Raw genomic sequence first — 20776 nt, forward strand, 5'->3', positions numbered from 1 at the left:
AACGATCCCGCCTGTTTGCTCATTACATCAGCTGTCTACCGGGCAAAAACGGCAGTGCTGCATAATGTGGCCAGGAGGGATGAAATATCTCCTCCAGGAGGGATGAAATATCGGGTCGAAGTCAAGCTTTTTTTCTATATTGACATATATACAGACAGAGCTCTCAGCAACGGGGAGGGGGAGGGTCGAGTTTGGCCCGAATGACTCAAAAGTCATCCTCAAACCTATACATGGCTATGTTCCTAAAGTGATTGGCACACCGTTCAGAGCACAGGTCATTTCGCTATCGGCTCTGCCAGCATCTGATAGTGAGAGTGATGTTAATCTCCTCTGCCCGGTCAGTGCGCTGAGAGTTTACATAACGCGCTCCGCCCCTTTCAGGCGTTCTGAGCAGCTTTTTGTTTCGTTTGGTGGCTGCACCAAAGGTCTCGCCGCCTCGAAACAGACTCTATCCAGATGGATAATAGACGCGATTGCAGCTGCTTATACAGCAAAAGGGCTGCAATGTCCCTTGGGCGTCAGGGCTCATTCCACCAGAGGCGTGCCCTCTTCGTGGGCATGGTCCAGTGGAATTTCTATTCATGACATATGTGTGGCGGCGGGCTGGGCCTCCCCTTCCACCTTTGTCAGATTCTATAATCTGGAAGTTCCCGCCCTGCAGGCGAAACTACTATCAGTCTAAGTGAGATGTCAGTTCTGCCCAGGTATTGTCCAGCGCAAACTACTCTTATATGGTTTAGCTCTTCTGGTTGAGCTGCACTGTGACAGGTTATGTGCTATATGCTTATACATTGACCGGCGTCGCCGCTCTGTATTCCCTGTGAGTGCTTATATACATGCGCTTATATACATGCGCTTATTTCCGCTGATCTGGGATCCCCGGGAAATCCTGGGACTCATAAGTGGATGCTGACGCGCACGGCGTTGACAAGGGGTTCCCGTAGCGTAAGCTATACTTACGCAATACGAGAGAACCTCTCGTAAGAGAACGTACTCGATTACCTAACGTAACCTCGGTTCTCTCTAGAAGAGGGAACGAGTATTGCGTAACCTGCTGTGCTTGCGCCACGAGCGTTTTTCGCTGGGCAGCCTATGAGCACGCTAGACAGCCTGCTCTAGGTCTGCTAGCTGCTGCACTGCGTTGACAATGGTTACAAAAATTAAGGATAATTTTTTGGCTTCAATATCTCGAAAAAATGAATCTTTCCCGTAGCGTAAGCTATACTTACGCAATACTCGTTCCCTCTTCTAGAGAGAACCGAGGTTACGTTAGGTAACCGAGTACGTTTTTTCATGCATCTGTCAATTTTGAGATTTTGGGCTTTTCATAAAGTGTTTTTTCAGACTAGTGGACAGAAGCATCCTAAATACATTTTTAACTCTTTTAGAGCAGTTTATCTATTTGCGTCTGTGGATTTCAATTACAGTACAGGTGAAACTCGAGAAATTAGAATATCGTGCAAAAGGTAATTTCAGTAATTTAACTTAAAGGTGAAACTAATATATTATATAAACTCATTACATGCAAGGTGAGATATTTCAAGCCTTTATTTGTTATTTGTTATAATTTTGATGATTATGGCTTACAGCTTATGAAAACCCCAAATTCAAAATCTCAGAAAATTTGAATATTACATGAAATCAATAAAAAAAAAAGTATTTTAAATACAGAAATGTCGGCCCTCTGAAAAGTATAATCATGCATATGTATATAGTTATATATACTAAATATATGGAAGTAAAATAATGCCAAATGTTTTTGAAACAAAAAGCCTGTTGAATTGCACTACTTGAAAAAAAATATGCATTGCATTAACCATGCTTGCATTTTAATGCATTGTATTTTTAGGACTTGCATTTTTTATTGGCTCAAATTAGACATGGTTGAATTTTTAAGCTGTGAATATTTCAATTCAAAACATTTCAAACACCATTTCATTATTAAAAATTCAATAATCCATATTTCACCTTTCATATTTCATTTCCAAAATATTAAAACTGTTTAAAATTCAACCTATAATATTCAACAGGCAATTTATGGTCCATTTTATTTCGCTTTACAAATTCGCTTCCACATATTCAGTGGTTTAAATTCGACAGTAAATTCAACATTGACATCCAGGAACTGCAGGAAAAGCAGTAGATTACCGAGCATAATCTCCATCTGCTGTTAGTCCACCTCACCAGCAGGGGGTGCAAGTGTGTGTTGTTAATGAAGACCGAACAACACTTAGAGCAAGCCATTCATTCATAAAAACATATTTATAGAAATGTAAGTGTATTTGTGATTATTATGAGGGCTGTTTTTATGTTTAATTCAGTATCTTCATGGTCCCTGTGTAGTCTACATGCATCTTTCTCTACCGTGAACTAGATTATAATGTTATTCCCCCGATGCTGATGTACAGATCAAATGGTAGGCCTACATTTGAGGTAGACATATTTCTCTTGGTTGTTTAGTTGCCTTAACATTATATCGCGGCGATGTGCTGCAGTTCTAGGGTTTCCCTCAATACTTCAGGATTGCTGGACATATAAAACGCGTAACGTAGCTTAACTAATACAGTGATATTCATAGATGCCACCTACGTCACTAGAAATACAACGCCGCCATATTGACGACCGATCTCGCCCGGTATGGCCGCCCAAACTGCCCATTTGAATGAGAGAGAAAGACAGAGATAGATGGATACAATTTAAATTTTAGGCTCCGATCCTTATTTGTTACCCCCAGTTTTCTTTTGTCCTTTATTATATGCCCTAGACTTGCCCCAATTTGCCTTCCATGATATATATATTTATCTTGTGCATAACCCCTCCCCATACAGTGGGGATCGCTTGAAGCCTTTTAAGAGTACAGACGCGTATCAATATGCTGTTGCTGGACGTAAAAGTGCGGCACCTGGCCACCAAGGATTTATATTTAATCATGGGAAATGTTGGTATTATAAAAAAAATTCAAATGTATGATTTTGGTGGTAGTTTGCTCTGACTAGGTAGCGAGCTGTTAGCTAGCTAAGTGGCTTAGGCCTGTCACGATAGTCAATAAATAAATTATCGCACGATAAAAGAAATAAGCCCGATAATTTTTCCGGCCGTGATAGTTTCAATTTGCATGCTTGTTTGTTTTCCTCGTCTCTCTCTCTCTCTCTACCAAAGAGACTGGATGACTACTCTGTTTAAGACATAACCAACATATTTTATGTGAATACTCTCCAAAACGGACATTTAAACATAATGTTGTGTATTTGTCCATTCAGACACAAAACAGAGCTCAATTCATTACTCGCGCGCTGTATAGGGGTCTATGGCCGCACGCTTCGGGTCGAGTGTGTGCGCACAGAAAGATGAGACATGATACAATGTGACATTTCTTCTATCCTTTTCTTTTGGTATAGAATAAAATACCAGTTCGGGGTTCCTCTTTCGGCTGTTGTTGCAGCCCAACTGCACAACATATTGCAGGCATTACTTAGACCGTTGGTCGTCAAGATGGCGGCACAAAGCCACAGTGACGTCACGTGACCCGAACGAATAAAAGACCAAACTCGCACCTTGATGAGAAGACTGTAGGCTACTATATGGCTATAGGCAAGCAGATGGACTCAGAATATGAACTTAACGCGCAAAGTTTCACACTACGCGATTCTCAGTGATATACTGGAATAAAGTTGGCTTGACATTGGACATTCACAAATTTAGGGACCGTCTCTAAAGTTACATATACATTGGTACACACGTTTCTAACTTCAATAGCATTGGGAGATAATGACTTACAGAAAAGTGGTAGGTGTTAGGCATGATGCACACCATTTATATTTTTGATATGTATTCAAATAAATTAAAGTTTGCAATTGAAGTTATAAACTTGTGTAATGTCTTATGTAACTTTATAGACGGTCCCTATGCGCGAATGTCCAATGTCAAGCCAACTTTATGCCAGTATATCCATAGGCGTAATTTGAGGGTGGGACATGTCCCCACCAATTTCTGCCATGGTTGATATTGTCCCCACCACTTTTGAAACCATTTCTCGCAGCACAGATGTACATACAAATAGCCTAAATAAAACATCTCCAGTTAACTAGCAGGGCATTCATTTAGTTCGTTTGTTAAATAAGAGGCGATCTAACGCTGAAATGTGTTGTTTGTGAAATCGAGTGCGCGTTGCCACTGCGATCAGTGGCACGGATACAGTATCTCTTGTGGCTTGGGCGCAGTCTGAACTCGGACGCGCGCTTCAATCGCTTGCGGAGACTCTCTTCTCTCTTCGTTCCGGTGAAATCACAAAACAAACTCCACACAAACGTGTCCCTGGTTGATATACAACCACTGATAAATATATTCAGTTTTGATGAAAAAAAAAAAAAAAAAAAAAATACACGAGTGCGGATTACAACCAGGAACCTCTGACACGCACGGCAAAAGTTCTGCCACTCGACCATTACAGTACGTATGTGAATCAAAATTCTCTGCACTAACAACATATTAGATCTCATTAAACACAACAGATGAAACCCAATGTACTATTTAAATCGATTGCTGAACATCGTAATGTTATTGTACATAGCCTACGTCTGATTTATGATTTAACATTGTATTAGCAGCACACACACACACACCTGTCCCACCCACTATGCCACTGAGTAACTTATATCACAGGGAAACGCTGCGTGAAACTTCGCGCGTTAAGTTCATATTCTGAGTCCATCTGATTGCCTGTAGCAATATAGTAGCCTACAGCCGTCTCAATAAGGTGCGAGTTTTTTATATCACTGTATTAGTCCATTAAGCTACATTAAGCACTTTATATTCCAGCAATCCTGGAGTATTGAGGGAAACCCTTGTACCGAAGCACATCGCCGCGATATAAAGTTAACAAATTTACTTACATTTCCATAAATTAGTTTTTATCATAGACAGTAAAAGAAATGGACACAGCGACCCCCTGGTTTTTATGAATGAATGGCTTGCTCTAAGTGTTGTTCGGTCTTCATTAACAACACACACTTGCACCCCCTGCTGGTGAGGTGGACTAACAGCAGATGGAGATTATGATCGGTAATCTACTGCTTTTCCTGCAGTTCCTGGATGTCAATGTTGAATTTACTGTCAAATTTAAACCACTGAATTTTTAAAGCGAAATAAAATGGCCCGAAAATTGCCTGTTGAATATTATAGGTTGTATTTTTAAACAGTTTTAATATTTTGGAAGTGAAATATGAAGGGTGAATATGGATTATTGATTTTTTTAATAATGAAAATGTGTTTTCAAATGGAAAAGTTTTGTATTTTGTATCTGGTGTTCAGGGGAATATGTGTGTGTGTGTGTGTGTGTGTGTGTGTGTGTGTGTGTGTGTGTGTGTGTGTGTGTGTGTGTGTGTGTGTGTGTGTGTGTGTATGAGACGTCCTGTAGGTGTTCAGAGGAAAATGTGTGTGTGTGTGTGTGTGTGTGAGAGACGTCCTCTGGTGTTCAGAGGAAAGTGTGTGTGTGTGAGACGTCCTCTGGCATTTAGAGGAATATGTGTGTGTGTGTGTGTGTGTGTGTGTGTGTGTGTGTGTGTGTGTGTATGAGACGTCCTGTAGGTGTTCAGAGGAAAATGTGTGTGTGTGTGTGTGTGAGAGACGTCCTCTGGTGTTCAGAGGAAAGTGTGTGTGTGTGAGACGTCCTCTGGCATTTAGAGGAATATGTGTGTGTGTGTGTGTGTGTGTGTGTGTGTATGAGACGTCCTCTGGTGTGTCAGAGAGACTCTGGTGTTCAGAGGGATGTGTGTGTGTGTGTGTGTGTGTGTGTGTGTGTGTGTGTGTGTGTGTGTGTGTGTGAGAGTGAGACTCTGGTGTTCAGAGGGATGTGTGTGTGTGTGTGTGTGTGTGTGTTTGTGTGTGTGTGTGTGTGTGTGTGTGTGTGTGTGTGTGTGTGTGTGTGTGTGTGAGAGTGAGACTCTGGTGTTCAGAGGGATGTGTGTGTGTGTGTGTGTGTGTGTGTGTGTGTGTGTGTGTGTGTGTGTGTGTGTGTGTGTGAGACTCTGGTGTTCAGAGGGATGGGTGTCTGTGTGTGTGGGTGTGTGTGTGTGTGTGTGTGATCAGTCGTACTTCACTGACATAAAATAATCGCAGCCTTTGCCAAATCGCGTGCGGTTTGATAAGCGATTAATCGTGTAGCGCTAGTGCACTGGTACAGCAGTGTCAGCTCACCCTGAGCCGTCGGGCATCAGAGGACACTCGTAGCGCACGACACTGGCGGCGGAGTCGCCGATCAGATCTTTCTGCCGCTGCGTGTAGTTCACAAGACAACCCAGGGGGCCGTGACCCAGCTCTCGACTGTCCCGGATCCCGTAGTGACTCCTCACAGCCGCCTCGATGAACGCCAGCTTATCCGTAACAAGAGAAAGAAGAAATGTGAAGAATCCTTTATATAATTTGGTGTTCCGGCCAAATTTTCTTGCATCGCTAGAAATATAAAATAAATGTTGTTTTAACATGAAACTTCTATATATTTTTTTGTCTTTAATCCGTATTCCAAAAGCATTCATGAACTACAACCACACTTGTTATGTTTCATATACTAGTATATAACCCAAGCTATAGATTGTAAATTTAAACATTTTTCCGATCTTAGAGTTTTTTAGTTAGCGTAGATAGTAACGTAGCATGCAGCTATCCGATGAGCGTGCTAACGTTAGCGGAGCTTTACCTGGGCTTACACAGCCTTACCGTATTTACAGCAATTCGTAATGCAATTATAATTATGTCATTATTTTTATCGTAATAATCAGAGCAATATGTTGTACAAATTTTGTTATTAAAATTACCATGAAAAATTTTTAGTTTGAGTTTATTACTATTTGTCATATTAACAGTTTATCCACTTAAATAAATGACAGATGAGAACAGATTTAGATCAGGAATATTACTGGGGTCCTAATGGGGCCCTGAGTTGGGACTCATCTCTTCACCACACCGGACACATTTTTTGCATCGCTATGTAAAATATACATTTTGTATAAAATAAATGTTTTTTTTTTTTTTCAGACCAACCTTAGATCTGTATTTCATAAGACTCTATAAGCAGGAGGCTGTGTTTTATCTGTCACGGCAAATATGAATCTGTCACACCGTGCAAAAGCTCTTTTGACAAGTTACACACACAGACAAGCTGGCAACAACACTCACTCTGCTGGCGTCTCCCTCGCCGCACTGTTTGATGAACTCAAACACATCTTGTCTGCAAGGTCTGAATCCGTTCGCTCCGGGATCTTGGCTGTCGATGGAGACGGCGCCCCCTGCTGCCTCCTGGAGGATCTGCGGGAAGAGCAACACACACACACACGCCGTGAGAAACCTCACACACACACATCACTTTACGGGTCTGGTTCTCAAAGGAGCACTGGAGATCTGCTTGCTATCACACTTTACACCACACACTTATCCTACAAGCTGTCGTCATCAAGTCACAAGGGTCATTTTTTTAAAATTGAGATGTATAGATCATATGAAAGCTGAACACATTGATGTATGGTTTGTTAGGATAGGGCAATATTTGGCTGAGATACTATTTGAAAATCTGGAATCTGATGGTGCAAAAAAATCGAAACATTGAGAAAATCGCCTTTAAAGTTGTTAATTTATGTTCACGATTTTGCTGCATTCACTCACAAAAATATATTTTTTATATATATATTTATGGTAGCAAATTTACTAAACATCTTCATGGAACATGATCTTTACTTAATATCCTAATGATTTTTGGCATAAAAGAAAAATCTATAATTTTGACCACTACAATGTATTGTTGGCTATTGCCACAAATATACCCGTGCGACATGTGACTGGTTTTGTGATCCAGGGTCACATATATATATTCAAACACGCATATATTTATAAACTAAACACGTGATATGCATGTGCATGCCTTCGCCGTTTTCACAGATTCACGTTTTTGAAGTTTACAGAGATGATAATGTTTTTAAAAAAATTAAATAAACTTGCACCTTGGATCCTGTTTCACAGTTTGCGTTCGCGAGCACCAAACACTGGTGTCGTGCAAACCAACGGAAGTTTTCTGGTTTCAGTTCAAACGGTGTCGTGTATATTTAATAATTAATAATAATAATACATTTTATTTATAGGTGCCTTATGTGACACTCAAGGCAGGGAACTACACTAACCTTTTCCACTGGTGGCACTTGCACTACTAACTTTTTCAGTTACTAGCGCAAAATATGATTTGGTCGCACAAATTATTTATAGTAAGCCGCTCTGGATAATAATGAACAATAATGAAACTGTATTGCATACAGATGTGCTTTTTATTTTACTTGCCATGTTTTAAACCACATGCCGCCTTGTTTTTGTTTTCTTTAACATTGGTTGGGATAGATTTACTGCAATAGAAAATACTGTACACAATAAAGAGCAAAATGGATTTCAACATGCTATGGTTTGCACAGATGGGCAGACTCGTGAACTCGTAAGTAGTGATGCACCGATGTGAAAATTGTGGCCGATACCGATAACCGATATTAATATTGCTGTTATGGTTGATATCTCTGTATAGAAAACAAATTTACTGATAATCAAATAAAGAGATATTTTTAAAAACACTTTTCTTTTCTTTTTTTTACTTTAGAAATGACTGATATTGGGCACCTTTACCTGTGTGCAAAATATGTCACACATAGGACACGCATGCATTATATTGCATTGCATATAATGTGTGCTGGTCAACTTGTCTAAAATTAAGAAACCCCTAGAAAAGAGTAAAAAAAAAAATGCTGAAAAAAAAAGTGTTGTATTTATTATTCCAATATCCAGGGAAAACGGCTTCTATTTGTGACGTGCTGTCTTTGCGTTTGAACATTGCACATTTTAAACAGGACACGCATTAGCTGAATAAATGTTAGCCAATACAAACATATTTATAGAAAACAGTTGACAATGAATAGAAAGAAGTCCAATAATACCATAACAAATCACTTATTATAAAAATAATATCAAGTATAAGTTAAATGAATCCGACATAGGCCTATAATGAGGGCTGTGTTAGCAGTAAAACGGCCGTCATTTAACGAATTTTAAAAACACGGATGGATAATACAAAATGCTTTCTGACATTTTGACAGAAAAAAAACAAGCAAGAACAAAATTTAAACTATAGCCAATTTTCATTTTACAATTATCTTCTCTCTCTGTGTGCGCGCGTCCGTGTTTCTGAGAGAGAGAGCTCGCGCAGCACTGATACAATGGTACGTTTTAATCTAAGTAACGGTCGCGGGGCTGAAGCCAACTTGATGTGTTGAATGCTCAGAGCACGTTATAAAACGTATTCTTAAAATACACATTTCTGTCTTAATAAATGCTCATAGTAAAGCATAGCATATTGCCTAAAAACATAGGTACAAAAATAATCAGTGATACATTTGCGACCCATTAAAAATTAGGGTCGCAATGGCATTTCAAAAGGTCGCATATGCAACCATTTTGGTCGCAGTGTAGTTCCCTGCAAGGACACCTTACATGCATATAAAATGCATAAAACAATTTGCAACAAACATTTTTTTATAAAAATAATAACTAATGATCTTTGCAACGGAAGTGAATCAATCAAAAACTATCTTTATCTGGACAATAACTTTATTCTAGAGCTGCTGTAAAGCCCACACAATCTCTGTTACTGTAATTTCCTGTTATCTCTGTAAAGCTGCTTTGAAACATCTATATTGTTAAAACGCTGTATAAATGAAGGAGACTTGAAAAACGAGGTGAAGCAGAAACACACACCTTTTTGTTTTTGATGATGAAATCAAGGTAAGTTCCTTGCTGGAGCTGGCTGAAGTCTTTAAATCTGAAGTGTTCTGCGATCTTCTTTTCCAGCGTGCGAAGCTGAGCTAGGCTAGGAGTGCTAGTGAAGCTAGCCACGCGGTCCTGGAAATAGCTCTTCACGTCAGCTACGCAAAACAGGACCACATCATTAGGCAGGAAAGTATATAAATGAAGTATGAACAAACATTGATACTGATTATACACACTCCCCATAGTCATCGTCATCCTAGTAAAAGGAGAATCTTAAAGTCCCTGTAAAGGCAATTCAAAAAAAATTCTAAACACATTATAAATGTTAGAAATGTATTGCTAAAACACATTACAAAGACTGTGAATTGTGAAGTACTGAATTGTGGACTTAGACCGTTAAACCGTTTTTCACCATTGCTATTTTACGGATTTTTTGGGCGGGGCTAAAAGGGTACTCGATGACGCACTGGAGCCCTGAGCTCCTGGCCCCGCCCCTACTTGATGACGCACTAGAGCCCCTGAGCTCCTGGCCCCGCCCCTACTTGATGACGCACTAGAGCCCCTGAGCTCCTGGCCCCGCCCCTACTTGATGATGCACTAGAGCCCCTGAGGCTGGCCCCGCCCCTACTTGATGACGCACTAGAGCCCCTGAGCTCCTGGCCCCGCCCCTACTTGATGACGCACTAGAGCCCCTGAGGCTGGCCACTGGCCAGTTAGCTATGTCTTCGTCACGGAAATGCGTACTACCTGGATGCGATCACGTACAAAACAGATCGGTGTCCTTATTTAAATTTCCTAAAAACGATCACATCAAGAAGAGATGGATTAATTTTGTGAAGAGCCACCTTGATGGAGAGCTGAGGATCACCACCAGAACCCGCCTCTGTAGTGATCATTTTACACGGGATAGTTTTATAAACTTTCTTCGGAGACAACTGGGATTCACTGATAATCCACTGTTACTGGTGAAAGGGGCCGAACGACTATCTCCCGCCTCGGCCTTCATCCTCCCGTCGCGCCGACAGCTGGTGACATCATCGGCAGTGCGTGCCCACCAATGAGTGTAAGTTGCCTTGTGCGCTTATGTTATAATTAACCTAATAAGCTGCTAGAAGCATCCATTCCGGCTGTAGCGGGTGACAGTTGAGTGTGGCGACGGCAGCTTTACCGCGAGTGGGCGTGGTTTCAGCGCAGCCAGCGGACACGCCCCCAGCGTTTGAGAGCAGAGACTACTGCTCATTTTTTCAAGATTTTGATAGCTTATTTTATGTACTTGCCGGCTTTTTTATCATTCAAATTTGGCTGGGTGGCTAATAACACATTTTTCTGTGATATGACAAACTCAGTACACATAATTTATTTTGACTTTACAAGGACTTTAATAATAAGGGGAACTGTCTGATTTGCATCAAGAACGATGCAACAAGTCAATGCAATTTTTCGCAACAAAATTCGAGCACCTGAGAAGTCATTTAGGTGTTAGACTGTCAGCTGACAAAATTTTTACTGAGTTAATTGGTAAGTCCACCTGTATTCAATAATTTTAATTCCTTAAAACTCATCTTTGATCACCAAAATGACACAAAAAAAATCCTTGAAAAAAAAATGTCTTCATGCCTTAAAATATCTTGAATGTAACTCGACACCATTGGCTTTTTATTTAGTATACGCAGTTCTATGAATATGCAATTTTTTTTAATAATATGCAGATTAATTAATTACATTAACTGCAATTAAATCAAATACCTCAATAACTGCTAAGAAAACCCCACCCAAAACAGATAAATAAATAAAATATTACAAAATCCACCTGTCTCCATTGACTTTGCATTGTGAAGCTGCCTCCTTGTGACTTGTAACAAAAAACAAAACAATAGGTGCTTCTCAATGTCAAGGAAGGATCCTCGGAAGCCGTTATTTCGAGGATGCTACGTCATCGACATCCGTCGAAGGACTGTTCCAATGTCGAGGATCCTCAGAATTTCAACCAAGGACTGAGTCCTACGTTCGAAAAATATCCCATAGACAGGTAAGGATGCATATGTGTAGCCTTCGCGCTCTCAAATCACCCACAATCCTATGCGCCAGCTTTGCTATCTTGTTCAAAAAATAAAAAATGTCAGACGTTAGCGGAGTCGGAGCAATAACGGGGCACTATTCTTGTACATCTTGTATGTAAGTTACCATACATTTGTTATAACCCTTGTACATATAAGTAAAGTTTAACGTTTAAATGCCAGTACAAATTACTACAGTATTGATATAACAAATTATACAATTATATACAAATTACGTTATTGATGGCTAACTGAACCGGATCTGTCATTTAGCTTGGTTGCCGTCACCGGCATTTCTTTTATAAATAACTAGTTAAGTTGTACAAAGTAATTTAACATGATTAGCAGAAGAGAATTCTTTTAAAAGCATTTAAAATCGTACTAGCCCCAAACTTTTGAACGGTAGTGTACATCACAACTTTTTGATCTTTTTGAGCGTCAAAAGCGGACCTTTTCACTGACGTAATGACGCAATGACGTGCACTTGCTAGCCTGTTCCATTTACGTGTTCTCCGAATGCTAAAGAGGAACCTCGCCTAGCCTCTGAAGGAAATGACTTGGAAGGATCAATCCTGCCAAGGAAGTATCCTTGACATTGAGAAACGGCTAATGTCTAAAAGCTGCTATGTGACAAGGTGTACAGCAAACAAGCTAAAAAAAAACAGAAATAAGTTTATATAAGCTGTCGACCCCAAAAAACGAGTGTTTAAGAACACAAAAGTGGAGACAGGCTGAAACGAATGGGTAAATTGTGAGATCCTGACACTCTGTATGCATTAAAATACATTACGTGTGCATTTAAAATTTTGTCACTGGTAAGTCAAATATACAGATGTCAGTTTTATATATTATATTTCTGTAAGATGAGCTATCCTGTCGCCAATTACGTTCCCCTCCAGCGGGCGTAAGTTAGTTCTCAGAGTAATATGACACGTTGCGCTCTGTTCAAATGCATGTATCCACTTTTGTCTCCTTAAACGCTTGTTTTTTGGGGTCGACAGCTTATAAAAACGTATTTCTGGTTTTTTTTTAGCTTGTTTGCAGTACACATAGAAGCTATTTTTGGTAAAAGTCAGAAATGACAAGGAGGCAGCTTCACGCAATACAAACTCAATGGAGACAGTTGGATTGTGTGGGCGTGGCCTGAATGCGCTCTGTCTATATTGGTCGGTGTGATGATGATGTATAAGGTGGGTGTGGCTCAGAGGCTCCGCCTTATTTGAAGTGTGAATCTCTAGTTAATTTGATCTGTTAAAACGCCAGTAAAAACATGAACACACTGGAGAGCCGCTTTATAGTAGAAACTGAAGCTGTGATTCTAATTGAGACTGTTTTTCATGTTTACTGTAAAGCTTCTGCTTTAAAGCATCTACTGTATAAAGTGCTGTATGAATAAACGTGACAGGAGAGTCTGAATATAAACATTTCCACATCTCTATGATCAGATGCTTTCTGAACTGCTGTTTTCTCATTTCTGTTGTGTTTATTGTGTTATTGAGAGGAAAGTGCAGCACATTATTGACATACTCATCTAAGTGCCGTTGGATGTTCACTAACAGTATATGTGTGATTTTTTTTCCCAAACCACTTCAGCGAAATCCCGCCCTGCAGCCGATTTCATTGGTTTAGGTTACAGTGACGGGTAGGTTTAGGGATCAGTGTTTGGTGTAGGCAATCAGTACAGTGATTGACATGACCAATGAAAACTTTAGAATCGGCTGCAGGACGGGATTTCCACTGAAGTGGTTTGGGGGGGAAAAAAATCACGCACAGTATATCACTACGAATGTATTTTAAACTTCGGTCCCACTTTATATTAAGTGGCTCTAAGTACTATGTACTTACACTGAAATTAATAATTTGATACAATGGACGTGTTGTGTACATACTAGGGCTGGATTTAATCGATTCTCATTTTTACGAATCGATATCGATTCTTAAATCCCAAGAATCGATTAGGCTAGTCATCCTGTTTTCAGTTGATGAAAGAATGGAACATTGTAGCGCGCATCCCGTCCAATAAATTGCAATAATCTTTTTGTTATTCGTAAAAATCGTTTTGTTATTATTGATATGAAACCAAGTCTTAGCTTTCAAATTACGTCCATTTTCTTACGAAATTCAAAAACATAAATGCCGTTTTGGCGCTGTAGCGTGAGATCGCTCTGGCTCAAGAGAAGCAGCAGCACACATGAACTTCTCTTCCGTCTTAATAATACCATTTACAGCGCAAAATAAACATAATTGAGCATCTGAAAGTGTGTTAAAAGATAGAGTACAACTTATCGAAATCCGTGTCATGTCACATAGAATCGCTCAATCAGTGTTTCAACCGTGGAAAGACGTCAGTAAAACAGCTTGTAAACAATGTCATGTAACGTCAAGAAAGATGGAAAAATGAAAGAGCAGCATTTTGCTAAATATATGCACCATATGTTCTTCAATATTCAATGCATGTTTGAATAAATCTGGCAAGTTTTTATGACAATTCAATTAAATTTTTATTTATATAGCGCCATTACAACAACCAAAAAGGTGCACAAAGCGCTTTCCATAAAACACACATAAAAAAGACAGCAGTATATAAAAAATTGCAAGTTAAAGCTAATTTAAGTAGTTAAAACAAAATAGCTAGCACAACGACTAAGAACAAAACAAGTGGTTACGTGTTGAAAGCCTTCTTGAAAAGAAACGTTTTCAACTGCGATTTAAAAACACTAAGCACAGTTATGTTACAGCCACCATTTAAATGTTTATTTTTAATATAACTTTATTATTATAAAAATAAATAAGTGCAATTTAGGTTTTTGTATACAAATCAGTTCATTTTTACCTTCAATATTATAGTAGGCCAATGAAGCCAATAGGCTACAACTGACTCCCACAGTTTACAGCATTACTTAAGAGATTTGTTTTACTTGAGAAAATTTGCCATGTATTGTAGCCTACCTGATATCCAAAATAATCAATATTGAATCGAATCGAAATCAAATTGAATTGCAAGCTTGTGAATCGTAATCAAATCGAATTGTGAATGTGTATATATTTGCATGTGTGTATATCCCACCTGAAATAAACACACGAGAGGCGCAGTATGCTTTAACGGAGCTGATCATAAACATTGAGAATAAGCATCCTGACTCTGTGCTTCTCGTTATGGGCGACTTTAATGCCTGCCACTTGAAACATGATCTGCCCGAATACAAACAACTAGTCACCTGTCCGACTCGTGGAGGAAATATACTAGATCATTTTTATTCTGTCCACAAAGCTGCTTATTGTTCAATTCCACGTGCCCCCCTTGGGAACTCTGATCACTGTCTAATTCAGACGGTCCCCACCTACAGGCAAAAACTAAAACTAGCTAAAGCAGTTCAGAATACATTTAAAAGATGGACAACAGAGGCAATCGGGATGTTAAAAGACTGTCTAAACGCTACTGATTGGGAATCCATGCGTGCCTCTTGTGACTTCATGGACTCATATACAGACACTGTGTGTTCATATATTTCCTTATATGAGGTTATATGAGCAAACCTGTATTCCCACCAAAACGGTGGTGAAATATAATAACAACAAACCCTGGTTTAAGAAATCCCTTAGGCTGCTTAAGAACACCAAAGAGCAGGCATATAGGGAAGGAAATGAAGATGAATACAGGCTTGCTAGACAAGAGTTAAATAAAGCCATTAGGAAAGCAAAAGCTGCCTACAAGGGGAGGATGGAGGAACAATTTGACTCTAATGACTATTCTTCAGCCTGGAGGTCATTGAAGAACTTGACGGGCTATAAAAATAAAGTGCAACAAGTTATTCCATCTGCTAAACTGGCCAATGAGTTTAATGTATTTTATACCAGATTTGAGAGATTTCCCTGCCCTCCACCTTTCCCTTGCCCTTCTGGGCAGGATCTGGTCCATAATCATGAAGTCCCATTCAGGCAGGAGGTGAACATGGCTCCTCAAGATCAAACTCCCTTTGATATTGAGGAGAAGGATGTGTACCGGCTATTTTGCGGGTAAAATGTAAGGAAAGCAAGTGGCCCCGATGGGATTTCACCTGCCACCCTGAAGTACTGTGCTAGTCAACTCGCTCCAGTTTTTACAGACATTTTTAATCGGTCAATTGTCCTATGTAAGGTTACGTGTTGTTTTAAGTCATCAACCATTATTCCAGTACGGAAGTAAAACAGTGCCGCGGGCCTGAATGACTTCAGACCGGTGGCCCTTACATAAGTGGTCATGAAATGTCTTAAGCGGTTGGTTCTGTCCCATCTTAAATCCATCACAGCTCCCCATCTTGACCCACTGCATTTTGCTTATAGGGCAAACCGCTCAGTGGATGATGCAGTTAACTTAGGCCTGCATTATGCTCTAGACCATCTTGACTCTCCTGGCTCCTATGTTAGGATGCTGTTTGTAGATTTTAGTGCCGTCTTTAATACCATTCTACCTGAGCGGCTGTGGAAGAAGATGTCACTGATGGGGGTGGACCCCTCTATCTGCCGATGGATATGGACTTTCTTAGCAACAGACAGCAGCATGTTCGGCTTAGCCAGCACATGTCTGATCCTCGGTCTACCAACATGGGAGCACCTCAGGGGTGCGTACTGTCACCATTTCTTTATTCACTGTATACCAATGACTGCAATTCCAATAATCGCTCCATCAAGTTGATTAAATTTGCAGACGATACCACCTTGATCGGCCTTATTAAGGGCAATGATGAGTCTGCTTATAGGCAGGTATTGTCTCATCTGGTTGAGTGGTGTGATGAGAACAATCTGGAGTTCAACCAACAATAGACAGTGGAAATGGTGATAGACTTTCGTAGAACCCCTGTCTCTCTCCCACCCCTAACCATCAAGGGCTCTGTTGTTAAGGAGGTGTAATCCAAATTCCTATGCACTTTCATCACTAACAACTTGAAATGGGAAGAAAACAGTTCCTTCATTATCAAGAGGGGAGCCAGAGAGGCTGCCTGGACAGAGGCAGCTGTCAATCAATGACTTGTATGAGGCCAGAGTCAAGAAGAGGGCAGCTAAAATTGCTGCTGATCAGTCTCATCCAGTAAGTGACATTTTTAGGCTGCTTCCCTCAGGAAGAAGGTATAGGGCAATGAGAACAAAGACCTCACGCCATTTAAACAGTTTTTTTCCAAGGGCCATTTCTCTCCTGAATAGCTGATCTAGTGCCTCACTCAACGCTCCTGGACTATTTTATCTGTGGACTATTTTATCTAATTTATTTAATTTATCTTAAACATGCTTTTTGTAGCTACACTTATATATGGTTTGTGTCGAGCTTTGTGTGTTACTGATTGCCATATCAAATTCCTGTGTGTCTGCTGATGCATTTGGCCAATAAAGTGATTCTGATTCTGAAATTTGGGTCAATACCCAGCCCTAGTACATACATGCTTTTACATTGTACTTCTATTTTGAAAATACCTGCATGTAATTACAGCTGTAATTAATTTATATAATTACATTTGTAATTAAACTGTTGACCCTTCCCTTACACCTTAACCCACCCTTAAACCTACTCATACCACCACACCTGACCCTAACCTTACCAGTATCACACACACCTGACCCTAACCTTACCCGTATCACACACACACCCCTAACCCTAACCTTACCCGTATCACACACACACCTGACCCTAAGCTTACCCGTATCACACGCACACCTGACTCTAACCTTACCCGTATCACACACACACCTGACCCTAACCTTACCCGTATCACACACACCTGACCCTAACCTTACCCGTATCACACACACACCTGACCCTAACCTTACCCGTATCACACGCACACCTGACCCTAACCTTACCCGTATCACACACACCTGACCCTAACCGTACCCGTATCACACACACACCTGACCCTAACCTTACCCGTATCACATACACCTGACCCTAACCTTACCCGTATCACACAAACACCTGACCCTAACCTTACCCGTATCACACACACCTGACCCTAACCTTACCCGTATCACACACACACCTGACCCTAACCTTACCCGTATCACACACACACCTGACCCTAACCTTTCCCGTATCACACAAACACCTGACCCTAACCTTACCCGTATCACACACACACCTGACCCTAACCTTACCCGTATCACACACGCCTGACCCTAACCTTACCCGTATCACACACACACCTGACCCTAACCTTACCCCTAACCTTACCCGTATCACACACGCCTGACCCTAACCGTACCCGTATCACACACACACACACCTGACCCTAACCTTACCCGTATCACACACACACCTGACCCTAACCTTACCCGTATCACACACACCCCTAACCTTACCCGTATCACACACTCCTGACCCTAACCTTACCTGTATCACACACACACCTGACCCTAACCTTACCCGTACCACACACACACCTGACCCTAACCGTACCCGTATCACACACACACCTAACCCTAACCGTACCCGTATCACACACACACCTGACCCTAACCTTACCGGTATCACACATACCTGACCCTAACCATACCCGTATCACACCTCAATAGCAGCAAAAGTGTTTTAAAATACAACCTGAATACAATGAGTACATTGTACTTATTTTTTCGATGTAAGTACATAGTACTTAAAGCCACTTAATATAAAGTGGGACCCAAACTTCTTTTAAACCTCAAGCGGAGAACAAAAAAATTACTTTGCCGTTAGTATATCTGAGCCTTAACCTTAGAGGGTCCTAAAGCTGAAAATGAAAATAAGATAACTAATAAGGTCATAAAGTGCACACCTTCAGTGGGGAGCATCTCTGTTCCTCTCTCTTCCGTAGCTTTCTTTGCCTCTGCTTTTTTCAGAGTTTTTTCTTTAGCTACCAGGTCCTCAGGGGCATCCAGGGAGCCACAGCATATAGCAAGCTGGAATAGGGCTCTAGCTAGCCTGTCTCTGATTATACATAACAGGAATGCCTGGATATTCTGAGGACACACAAAACAACAAGCACAATCAGTTGCTTGCATAACACGTTGTTGAAAATGCATACATTAGAAACATTCATGTTCTCAGTTCACTTTCAGTTCATGTTCACTTTCCAGGTCCAATACCCTCAAATTCAAGGACTTAATGTGGTTACATTGTGTTACCTTGTAACGCCTGATTCAGATTAACACTATTTTTTTGTCTATTATGATAGTCACTGTATCAGATTACGCGATTTTGACTCCTAAAATGTCAAGAAATGACATTCATGACCAGTCATCGCGTGCCGTATCACACGCACATATTCATTCGCACACATATATACACACACACACACTCTCGCTCACTTACTCACTCATGCTCATTTACTCACACACACTCACTCACTCTCACTTGCTCGCTCACTCACTCGCGCGCACACACACACATACACACACTCACTCACTCACTCACTCACTTACTCACTCTTGACGGAACCCGTCATAGAGGACTGAAAAAAAAATTAAACATGCTAGTCTTTTTATCGTGATGTTGTGAAGCATCGCAGACGCGATGTCGGTTGTCGCCCACTATTACACACTGTACGAGAAGAAACGATCGAATCTTGTGTCCCGACGCCCGTTGTCGTTTACGAATCCCCACGACATCCTACGTCAAACGGATCATGCCAAAATCAGGCTAAAATCCTGTAATCTGAACCAGGAATTAGAGACCTGCGCGAGACGGATTTCTCCCGCCCGCAACAATCAAGTTTCGTCCCTGGTCACTGTGTATGGTTTTGGGCGTCCCAAAACAGCAGACCATGCCCTCCAGTAGGGCTTCAGCCACTGTTTCTGCTTCCTGGTCGGGGAGGGCATAAGCCTCGGGCCACTTGGTGAAGTAGTCCATGACTGACAGCACATACCTGTTCCCGCTCTCCGTGACCGGGATTGGGCCGACTATGTCCACCCCAACTCTTTCCATGTGTGCACCGACAGGGAACTGTTGGAGCCGGGTGTGCGACTGTTCGGAGGTGCCCTTCTTTGTCGTGCAGCTGTCACACCGCCTGCAGAAGTCCTCTACGTCCCTCCTGAACTGCCCCCAGTAAAAGCTCTGTCGTAGGCGCTCTCTGCCCTGGGGACCACCAACTGCCACCTCAGCTCTCCCGTCGCTGGATCCTTCCAGGCCCGCTGTAACACCCCATCTGTGTGCCGCAGGGCCTGGAACTTTGCCCAAGGCCCCTGGCTCTTTAAAGGATATGAGCCACTGGAGGGCAGAGTGGTCCGTCCTGACGGTGAACGGTAGCCCACAAAGGTAGTATTTGAAATGTTGAATGGATGATAACACAGCAAGGAGTTCTCTGCGTGTTACACAGTAACGGCGTTCGTGCTTATTAAAAGTCTTACTGCAATACGCCACCACTCTCTCACCCTATGTGCTTAGCTGTGCTAGCACCCCGCCCACTCCCTGGCCGCTCGTGTCACAGTCCAAGATGAACGGGAGGGAGGGGTCAGCCGGAGCCAACACAGGAGCCTCCCCCAGCACCTTCTGTAGCGAGGTGAATACTGTTTGACACTCACTGGACCACACAAAGTCTTGGTCTTTGTAAGGTAGCCTTATGTGTGCCGCGACACAGGAGAACCCCCTCACGAACCTCCTGTAATAAGAGGCTAAGCCCAGGAAGCTTTTCAGCTGTTGCGGGTCTGTTGGTGTGGGCCAGTCTCTGACCGCTCGTACTTTTTCATCCATTGTGCCGATGCCATCTCTGCCCAGCCTGTGCCCCAAGAATGACACCTCTCTCTGCATGAAGTGGCACTTTTCCGGGTGGAGTTTGAGACCCGCTGTTGCTATACGCTTTAAAACATGCCGCAGGGACTGGAGAGCTGCCTGGAAAGTGGGGCCGTGGGCAAGAATGTCATCCAGGTACAATACACACTCACGCCGAGGGACTCCTGACAGCACTTTGTCCATCAGTCTTTCAAAT

At 41.5% G+C, this 20776-nt stretch overlaps 1 protein-coding gene across 2 annotated transcripts in view; it reads right to left on the reverse strand.

The window, feature by feature from the left end:
• Positions 1-20776, reverse strand: part of LOC143737936 (uncharacterized) — a 78945-nt gene that overhangs the window by 12430 nt on the left and 45739 nt on the right. For both annotated transcript variants that reach the window (XM_077229741.1, XM_077229739.1), the window contains 4 exons: positions 18629-18812; positions 9781-9947; positions 7174-7302; positions 6196-6371 (listed from right to left, as the gene is read on the reverse strand). In XM_077229741.1, coding sequence (XP_077085856.1) covers positions 6196-6371; positions 7174-7302; positions 9781-9947; positions 18629-18812 — 656 coding nt within the window. The remainder of the gene's footprint in view (positions 1-6195; positions 6372-7173; positions 7303-9780; positions 9948-18628; positions 18813-20776) is intronic.

The sequence above is a fragment of the Siphateles boraxobius genome, unplaced genomic scaffold (assembly GCF_051911475.1).
Source record: "Siphateles boraxobius isolate OS27281-9 unplaced genomic scaffold, OSU_SipBor_1 131, whole genome shotgun sequence".
In the NCBI taxonomy this organism is placed as follows: Eukaryota; Metazoa; Chordata; class Actinopteri; order Cypriniformes; family Leuciscidae; genus Siphateles; species Siphateles boraxobius.